At 38.6% G+C, this 9,928-nt stretch overlaps 2 protein-coding genes across 5 annotated transcripts; one reads left to right on the forward strand and one right to left on the reverse strand.

Moving 5' to 3' along the window:
- Positions 1–1,121: 1,121 nt before the first annotated feature.
- Positions 1,122–6,042, reverse strand: LOC111441865 (probable dolichyl pyrophosphate Man9GlcNAc2 alpha-1,3-glucosyltransferase). 4 transcript variants are annotated; one of them, XM_023079031.1, is made up of 8 exons: positions 5,951–6,042; positions 4,882–5,117; positions 3,800–4,238; positions 3,511–3,694; positions 3,304–3,411; positions 2,763–2,924; positions 1,901–2,153; positions 1,122–1,801 (listed from the first exon to the last, which is right to left on the reverse strand). In XM_023079031.1, exons 3-8 carry the CDS (start codon positions 4,204–4,206, stop codon positions 1,365–1,367), a joined length of 1,551 nt encoding a protein of 516 aa, XP_022934799.1. In that variant the 5' UTR covers positions 4,207–4,238; positions 4,882–5,117; positions 5,951–6,042; the 3' UTR covers positions 1,122–1,364. The 4 variants fall into 4 exon arrangements, with proteins under 4 accessions (XP_022934799.1, XP_022934798.1, XP_022934801.1 ...); XM_023079030.1 differs by lacking the exons at positions 4,882–5,117; positions 5,951–6,042 and adding an exon at positions 4,802–4,850; XM_023079033.1 differs by lacking the exons at positions 4,882–5,117; positions 5,951–6,042 and having other exon boundaries at positions 3,511–3,635; positions 3,800–4,158.
- A 106-nt stretch (positions 6,043–6,148) lies between these two features.
- On the forward strand, positions 6,149–7,782 carry LOC111441867. The gene is made up of 4 exons (XM_023079036.1): positions 6,149–6,380; positions 6,463–6,566; positions 6,647–6,818; positions 6,893–7,782. The coding sequence occupies exons 1-4, from the start codon at positions 6,189–6,191 to the stop codon at positions 7,583–7,585; spliced, it is 1,161 nt and encodes a 386-aa protein (XP_022934804.1). The 5' UTR covers positions 6,149–6,188; the 3' UTR covers positions 7,586–7,782.
- Positions 7,783–9,928: the final 2,146 nt, after the last annotated feature.

Below are 9,928 nucleotides of genomic sequence, written 5' to 3' on the forward strand. Positions count from 1 at the left end.
TCGCACATTGATTGGAGAGGGGAATGAAAAGAAAGGTCTAAAGATGACAGACGGCTTAGTACAGCGTGTCCGTAATTTTGATTCAATAAAACTACCCCTAATGGCAATTACTTACCTCTAGCTTTATGAAGAACATCATATTAAAAGATTTGAGGACAACTGAAAATAACAAGCTTCTGAAACTACGACCTAGCAAAGACAGATATCAGTAGAGATGAGAAATAGGTCAAACAAGAACACAGTGGTGGTTGATATTATGAATGAACTCTACAGAGAAAGATCATTAAAGAGTCCTATGAATAAAGGCGAATCCGAAAGCAAATCCAAAGATAGATTTCTTACCAAAAAGAGTACCAAATGAAACGAACCCGATCGTCTGGGTCGACATATAGTATCACCAACACTTTAGTAGGAAGGGTAGGGAGCAAATCTAGCAATACATACAATAATTGGTGTTAGAGAAAAATTAACATAGAAGTCGGTATAGATGGGGGAGGAGCTTCTAGCTATTTCCCCCCTAACCTCACCACCAGCTTTCTCTGAACTTCTAAGCTACCTGAAATTTCAACGTACTCAGCAATAAGCTCTGCATTTTTTAACATCTAACTAATGGTGTCATGACAGGACAAGCTGACATGACTCAGCGGCATGACAGACCAACAGAACAAACTAAGAAGCTTACTAAAGCTGAAACAAAGGCCAGTAAAAAGAAAAGGTACACCTCTTGACTTCAATCTGTAGCTGGTCCATGAGCCAGGGCATGTTTGGAATGACTCTAGTCCCTAGGAGCCTAACAGACCACCACGGCTTATAAACCACCTTAAGAGTTGCCCTTAGGCTGCAAGTTGTGTGAACGGTGTCAACAGCTTTGTGGGGTACTAGGGGTTTCCAAGCCGTTTCCGCATGGGAAACGAGAGACCCGAGTTAGCTGCTAGTTTGTTTCACAGATAATGCGAGCAAATCGATTTCTTTGAATCGTATGCATTATCTTCCTTTTTCAGGAATTAGAAGGGAAATAACAGTTCCATATCAAAACAACCATAACGACCAACAGTTTAACTCGGGTTATATTTCATATAACCTTTTTTTTCTTTTTAATGGAGAAACAGCCTTCATTAAGAAACACACAAAAAATAGTCAAGAAACCAACTTAAAGAGATGAAAAGAAACATGAAAATGGTAAAAATAGCTTCCCTGGAAACTGTACCTTCATCAACTACAAAAAAAAATAAAATAAAATAAAAATGAACTACTGTAGGGCCGCTGCCCAGTTCCTTCGGTTCTAAATAAGCAGAAGATAATCTGTTCTAGGTTAAGAAAACAAAAGTGTAAAGTCACAGGTTGTAACTAAGAAGCATAGCAGATTAATTAAGCTTCTGCTTGTCCATCGGTTGAACATCTTTAGACAGCGTCCATTGCTTTATATTGGAGAAGACCGCAAGGAAGGTGAATTGAGAAAAGCAAAGAAGCATAATTACTGCCTCAAAGAGAAAAGGGTACCTCTCAGGCGGGCGCACCACCAAGTAAACAACGTGGAGAACAAGCGAACAAAACAGAAAGAATCCAAATAAGACCCTCGCAGATTGAAATGCTCGCCCTTTTCGCTGCCCTTTATTTGATGCATTGATAATAAGGAAGGTAAGAGCATAAATGGCAAGATATGCTTGAACCAGTTTGTCTCGAACTATAAGAGGAAACATTGAAAGCAATGCATAGTGCAGAAAATGTATAAATAATGAAGGTTCATCCAGAGCCAACATGCTTGCAGGAAGAAGAGGCAGAAGAACAGACTTCTCATGCACTGCAATGTTATTCAGAGGCGGTAAAAATTAGACTATCTTCATGCTAATATCATCCTAACACATGAGGAGAGAGGAAAAAGAGGAGAGAGTTCAAGTACCTTGAAACGAGAACAGGTAGAATGAGAAAGAACTACATAGAAGGCCATGTAGAAACCCCTGTTTACTTGGGAAACGAATCTGTTGAATCATGGAAGGTAAACAAGTAGACAGTGTAGCAGTGAAGCTGAGAAATTTCAGTAATTTTACTGAAAAAAACCTCTTCCACTTAATAAGGACAGATGTGGTACACCAAAAGTTCGCCACATAATCTTCGTATAATCCTCTCTCAAAGGGAGCAAGACGTGATAGAACCTAAGCCATCCAGACTTGGATTAAACTTCAAAAAACAGAGTGGATGCTAACATAAACCACACAAAAAATAATAGCAAAATCTGGATGTAAGATATGGTACTACCAACGTGTAAGACTGTATTGTTAGAGAAACTACACTACAAATCTGAAGCCTGTGTTTCCTTCCTGCCTAGCTGGTCCAAGAATATTGTATTACCAACATGTAAGATTGTATTGTTAGAGCAACTCCATTACAAATCGTAAGCCGTGTGTTATTCCTGCCTCGCTGGTTCAAGAATGTTTTCAAAATCCTCCAGGTTTTTGGAACTGAATTCACAGTGGTTGAAACGATGATTTGATTTTAGTACCCACCAAATACATATTGCAACTTTAATTTGAGAAGATAAATAGGACACCGATGTGTTTTATTATGCTATAGGAGGACAATGCATAATGTCTCTTTTGATACAAATGTATAGCAGTTGAAGCCCTTCTTCAGCCCACTTTTTTTATGAAAGAAAGACTAAACAAAAGTTTTCTTTAATCTGGATGAAGAACATTGTATTGACACTTGAAGGCAAACTGACAGAGCGACTAACAATGATTATGTTATTGGACGTTTCCTCGTACCTGTAAAACGGCATCAACTGAATGAAGATAAGGCAGCCAAATAATTGCAAACGTTCCTAAGACCACCAAACCCAATTTTAACACTTCCGCAATGGGGTTTCTACGCCTCATACATTTCCCCAGGAGATGGCTAAAAAATGCTGGAGCAAAATATGCACTCATCTGCAAGACATCAAGTAGCTTTAGCATTCGCTCTAGTTAAGGTAACTACACAAAAATTTCAACTATTAAATTTGATACTGTCCTCACGTTCATGACCTAAAAATTAGTTGAACCAAATTTAGATAAAAAAACTGTACAGTGAACTTATACCTGATGAGAAAATGTGAGATAATTCCAGATGCATATGTTATGTATTATTCTACTGAATTAATATGCCAGATCAACATATAAGACACCTCTTGACCAAGCCATCATAAATTGAACCATACATGTTATCAACACAAAAATTATATGTGTTCACTATTCATCGCACAATAAGAAGCAGTTTAGAGCAAGAAATAAAGAGGTAATCCTTAGGGATGAGAAAGTTGAAACGTACCTGCTTATGATTCAGAGCAAGAGTAAATAGGAAACTGCCCACAAGATCTTTATCCGTACATATGGCAGCAATAGCTCCCACAGTGAGGCCCAAGCTTATACAGTTATACTGTGACAAAGGAGAAAAGGTGAAGAACCAGCCTGCTTCAAAATTTAAACAAAAAATAAGAAAATCCGTGGAAAACATAGCTATGATATAAGTAGAAACCTGAAAATGGCCATGATCAATTAAGATGAGACACGGGTTGATGAGAAGGATTGCAATTTGCCATGCTAGATCACTTTTACGGAAGCTGGAGTTATTGCTAGAATATGCAAGAACAAAATATAAAACTGCAGGAAAGAAAATCAGCACATCAGAGGATAAAACCGTCCATCTCATAAGAAGTTTTCTGCAAAAAACCAACAAGATAGGAAACTCAAAATGTCATAGAGTTTGAAAAACGAAAAGAAGAGAAATTGATTTATCAAAAGATGCAAAATAGAAGCATACCCACCCAAAATAGGACTCATAACCTCGCGAAGTAAACAGTGAAACTGACTCTGGATCAAACAACTTGAGGAATAGACCATGAATGTAACTCTGATAGGCTGTAAGGGGTGGATAATCAAGTCCCCAATAGCTGAGGTCATTGGTGGTGCTGTTCTGATACCAGTCTTTAGCTGGAAGGTTGATGGTGATTTCCATCCAATGCCTCTGTGCCTCATAGTCGCCATACTTCGGAGGGATTCCCGCACCAGAGTAAGGATGAAGGGAGACTGCCACTCGAACCAGCAAAGCAAACAAAGATATGGACAAAAAAATAGCTTTCACTCCTTTATGAATCGACCACCAACAAGCATCATCATGATTGTCCAAATCATCCTTGTTCTTCGTGACTTTGCTTTCTTTTACTTTCTCCATGGCTGACTTGTTAGAGAGTCTGCATTAAGAATCTTAGAGAAAGAAGTGTATCAAATTTTGGGTCGAATCCATTCTATATTTCCAAATTTCCAAAACTATAATGAAAGCATAATTGATTCCAACTTAACCCTGAAAATCTCTATCAGTGAATTTATTTTCTCAAAACTATAAACAGAACATTGCAATTTGGATTCTTATATGTTCAAAGCAAACCAAACGAGATCTCTTTTGCTTAGTATTTAAAATGAACCGGTGTCAGTTCGGTTGGTTTCTCTTTTGAGCAGATGATTAAGAGTATCAAAGATCAATTCCCATTTTTGTTTTCATTTGAAGATCTGTGAAAGAAGCAAGTGAAAACAATTGCCTCAAAACCAACATTTATAGATTGAAGAACCCCAATACCAATTATTTATCCACAGCCAAATTTACCACATTAAACTTATACTAGCATGACTCAAACCACTGAAATCGAGGAAGGGGAGGGGGCTACGACATAAACTATAACACTTGAAAGAGAATGGAGAAGTACAGTGAGCAGAAATCAAAGAACTTGAAGAGGGAGTAAACATATAAACATTCAACTGCTCAACCTAACCAATTCGTGGAGAGAGGGAAGAGTCAAGTAGAAAGTTGATACCCCTCAAGATCAAAAACAAAATAGAAGAACAATCTTACCGATCCGGTGGGCGGGGCCGTCGATCGGCTGGGATGGAAAATACTCAACGTGAGCTGTGGGTGATCGTCGTCAACTGGCGGGGCTTTGCTTTGGGTATTTGCGAATCGTGAAATGAACGGTGATGTCCGTTGTGCTAGCAGGTAGCCTGTAGGGCTTCTTTATTTTTATGGGCCTGGTACTGGGCCTGGGACTGGGCCTGGGCCATAGATAACTGCCAATTGGGTTAGGTAATGAGCTGCCAAATTGTCTGAAAACCTACTATGCTTTACAGTACACAAATTATATTATATAAATATAATAAAAGTAAACAAATTATTTATAGTATGATCCATAAAAGTCTTTTAAGTTTAGATATTATATGCTCCCCTCATATAAGTTTAGATAATAAATATAACATATTCTATAAAAGATATTTTTTTCCGTTTAATAATAATTATAAGTATAATTATTAGTATATTTATTCATTAAGTTATGCTCATATTCACGTGAAAACGCAACTTATAATAATAATAAAAAAAAAATGGCAGCAATAAAATATACTTATTTTTTAGTTCAAAAAGTAGGGTAAGAAATTTAAAATTTTGACATTTTAGTCAATATAGTTAAATTTTAAATTGGCAAGTTGGAACAAGTCAGTCAAAACAAATACAATTGTTTCCGTGTGGTATAACAATTGGACCCACTGTCAACCCTTTCTATACATTAGTAAAAAAAAAAAATGTAACATTCATTCAATTATATTTCGAACATTTTTTTCAAATTATAGGGATTAAGAACGTCAATTTGAACATTACATGCTAAAACTTAAAATAATTCATCTAATAAACCAAATCATAATATGAAACAAGACAAAAGAAACGGATTAACAGACGGGTCGTTCATAGACAAGAACTAAGCAAAGCGTTTTTTTTTTCTAAAGCATGTCCAAACGAAACACTACGCATCTTTTGAAACTCATTCAACACGCTTAAGAATGTTATATGAAATTTCTTATTGTTAAAAGGGACCTTTAACCAATTGAATGAAGAAGCAATTCATAATGGCATGAAGTGGACATGAGCATAATACCTCAGAAGCTTCCCATTTTTTCGACCGAAGTACCTTATTGGCCCATTCAACCACGGTCAATTCTCTTTGGCCCATTCAAAGCCTGGAAACTTCACTATTTCACAACCATTTCAGAGTCAAGAAAAGGCAGCCAATTCCCTATATAACATATAGAAGCTCAGCAAGAACAAAAAAGTACCTCATTCAAGAGCTTCTCAGGGACAAACAAGCAGCAAAAAAAGTTCAAGTTTTTTCAATCATGGGAAGGAAACTGGATGCTCTACTGGGAAGGAACAGATATTTGAAGCCTTCCAAGATCAAAATCCTTGTAAACATGGCCATTTCCAGGACTGCCATCCTTAAAAACCAGCACCGTGCTCGCTGCTCCCTTGCCCGGGCCGACGTTCTTCAGCTCTTGAACCTCAGTTACCAACACCGCGCTCAGCTTAGAGTAATTTGCTTCTCCTCTAAACTCTGTAGTTCAGCCCCTTCTCCTCTTTTTTTAATTGCTGAGCTTGGATGTGAATGAACAGGTTGAGATTGTGATCAAGGAGAATAACATGATGGATGCACTTGGAATGATAGAGGATTACTGTTCCCTCCTCATAGAAAAAGTGGCTCTACTTCAAATGAACAAGTAGGCCATCTCTTTGAATGCAGCCCTTTTAAATGAAACCAAACCAAATCTTTCCTGATTCTCTTTTGGCTTAAATGCAGGGAATGCCCTGGTGAAGTTAAGGAGGCAATATCAAGTCTGATCTTTGCATCTTCAAGGTTTGGAGAGTTTCCCGAACTCCAGGAGATTCGTCGGATTTTCGAGCTGAAATTCGGGAAAGAGTTTGCTAGCAGTGCCGTTAATTTACGCAACAATTGTGGAGTTAGTCCCAAGGTGAGTTTGATATTAGTTGCCTACATGCGTGTTTGATATCAACATGTTTGTATCTCACAGCTTCCATGTTACAGATGATCCAAAAGTTTTCAACAAAGCAGCCCAACGCTGAAACTAAACTGAAAGTTCTAAAGGAAATCGCTTCTGAGAATGGCATAACTCTGCATTTAGAGGAAGAACCTGCAATAGTCATCAAGGTAAACCAGAAGATGGAAACCAAGAAATCAGCAGACTTAGATAACCCAGAAGTCATGAACACCACAGATAATCCACATGAAGTTATTATGAGTGAGGAGATAGCATCAGAATCAGTGAGAGAAAAGAAGTTTAAAGATGCAGCTAGTGCCGCTAAAGAAGCCTTTCAATCAGCAGCTTATGCAGCATTAGCAGCTAAAGCAGCGATCGAACTTTCAAGATCTGAATCACAGGATATTCATATAGAGGAAAGAAACTCCGATTTGGAGAGTTCTCATGAACCCAAGATTAATCCTGATGAGCTTGAAAGTTGCAGTTCAGAATATGAAGATCAAGACGCAGCAGAAAGCAATCAAGAAGAATTCCCAGAAGAACCAGCCAAAGAAATTATGTTGTCTGATCCGAATTTGGATTCAGATGTTAGCAATCTGAAGGAGCAATCATCATCATCTAAACCAAATTCAATCAGCCACAATGAGCCAGAAAGTGACAAGTTAATGAGTAAAGAAGATGAAGTTGTAAGTAAAAACAAAATTTCAGAAGAGGATATCAGAGTTGAGGAATCAAAGTAAATTTCATAGCATATTTCAACTTGATTTTGCTGAAATCCCTAGATCGGAAGCAGACATGAAGTATACAATCAATAGCTTCTAATTTCTATTCAATCAATTTTGGTAGAGCAGACATGTAAACATTATGTTTTTTTCGAGATTTCTATTCGAGCACAATACAATAATGAAGAAATCGTCGATTTTGCAGACGTTCATTTCAAATTTCTTGATCTTTTAGGCATTCATGAAAATCAACATCAACATTCTCATTAGAACATATCTTCTAGGTTATTCAAACAAAATAAGTAATTCGTATCGTTGTTCGTAGGGATCATAACACTACTCGATGAACGAAATTCCCCAAATTTCAGACAATCCCGATCAAGCAAACAAAACGAACATTTATGTCAACTTACTAATTCCTTACTGTGATAAACGGAAGAATCATACCAGAAGAGGAATTGGAGTCGGAATCATCAGCAACAAGCATTCTGAAGCAGAGGAAGCAGCTATTTGGAAGTAACGGAATGGGGACACAGGTAAATTGGAGGTATAAAGACAGAAATTAACGTTGGGCTGAAGCCGAACCACCATGGATAACATCACAGCGACTGTGTTTATAGTTGAAACAGAAATTCGGGAACGACGAAGAAGACGCAAATAAGATCCTGGGATTCTCCGTTCATTATTCATACCAACAAAAAAAAAAAAAATCCAGATTTTTTATTTTTTAATATAAAATATTATATGTTAATTCAATTAAGATTATTATTTGTTGATTAAATCATTCCCCCACTGAAATGGTGTATATTATAAGACAAACTTTGATATTAAGAATAACATCGAAGATATAAAATATCTTTTCTTACATTCGTCCTCCAGCTTCTGGTCTTTTTTAGCCTCACTACCCATCATGTGCACGTTAAGAGAAAGGGTTGGCACATCCTAACTCGATTATGCCATTATGGGTTGACAAATTACGTCCATTATGGGTTGACAAATTACGTCCTGTTTTAACAAATATGTTGCTTTTGAATAATCCTGTGTGTCACGGTCATGCTTGTCCAGGGCATGTTGCCCATGGCCGCATGCCCATGACAAGCCAAACCCTTGTCATGTCTTTTCATTCTAGTGTTTTTCCTTTTTTAATTCTAAAGCGTATGACACCTCAAAAATATCATGTCTAGGCCTGCCAGAACTAAAATGGCCCAGAATGTACTATAGGGGATATGACTAGTCATCAACTTCTCCCTACCCAAGGTTATATATGCTAAGCCGTTGTTATCTTTCTCTTGCTTGCTTATATAACGTCTCTTTCTAAAATCTCTCTCTCTCCTCGTTTTCTAAAACCTTCTTTTAAAACCGAGGCTAGAGGCTCGACCGTACGTCGCTTGGCCGTAGGCGACGCAAGAACAAATAGGCTTAACTCACTTGTCGCTGGAAAGTGAGTGCCGCACAATCGCTAGTCCGCTGCCTTCGAAAGCGCGATTGTGTCAAGTGGTATCAGAGCTTTGTTAGCTCCGTAACGTCATACAGACCGAGATCATGTCGACAACAAAGTCGACACCCAAAGCACAAGCCGACCGGCTTACGCTAATAGAGGAGGAAATGCTGTTCCTCAAAGAAGTCCCTGACACCCTCCGTTTCCTGGAAACACGGGTGACCGAACTGAGTGAGAAAGTCGTCCAAGTTGACGCAATGGGCAACCGCCTGGATGGGTTGCCAATCGCAGAACTGTTGTTTCGAGTGACCTCACTCGAAGAAAGAGTTGCTCCTACGAGCAGCCCAAAACCGTCTGATAGTCCGGATAGCTCTGTCGCACACAAAGAGGGACGTGGCGAAGAGTTCGGCGTACTACAAAACACAATGATGAGTTTGTTCAATGGATTGGTTGATGAATTCAGAACAACAGTCGACGACCTCCAAGAAAGGATGGCCGCCATGAGCACTCGAATTGAAATTACCATGAAAGCCGTGGAAGGTGTCGCGGCTGGACAAACTAATACAGGATCCAACAAACTAAGGTTCCCAGACCCTAGAGCCTTCAAAGGGAATCGAGATGCCAAAGAGTTGGAGAACTTCTTCTTTGACGTCGAACAGTACTTCAAAGCCACAACTGCTTGTACCGACAACAAGAAGGTGACTGTAGCCGCGATGTATCTCGTAGACGATGCCAAACAGTGGTGGCGTACGAAGGTGCAAGACATCGAGGATGGATTGTGCACCATCGACTCAATGGGAGGACCTCAAGAGAGAGTTGAGGGAACAATTCCTCCCCGAAAACGCAGGGCATATAGCAATGGAGAAAATAGTAGCCCTGAAACACACTGGAAACATACGGGACTACGTCAGACAGTTCTCAAC

The sequence above is a fragment of the Cucurbita moschata genome, unplaced genomic scaffold (assembly GCF_002738365.1).
Source record: "Cucurbita moschata cultivar Rifu unplaced genomic scaffold, Cmos_1.0 Cmo_Scf00004, whole genome shotgun sequence".
NCBI lineage: Eukaryota > Viridiplantae > Streptophyta > Magnoliopsida > Cucurbitales > Cucurbitaceae > Cucurbita > Cucurbita moschata.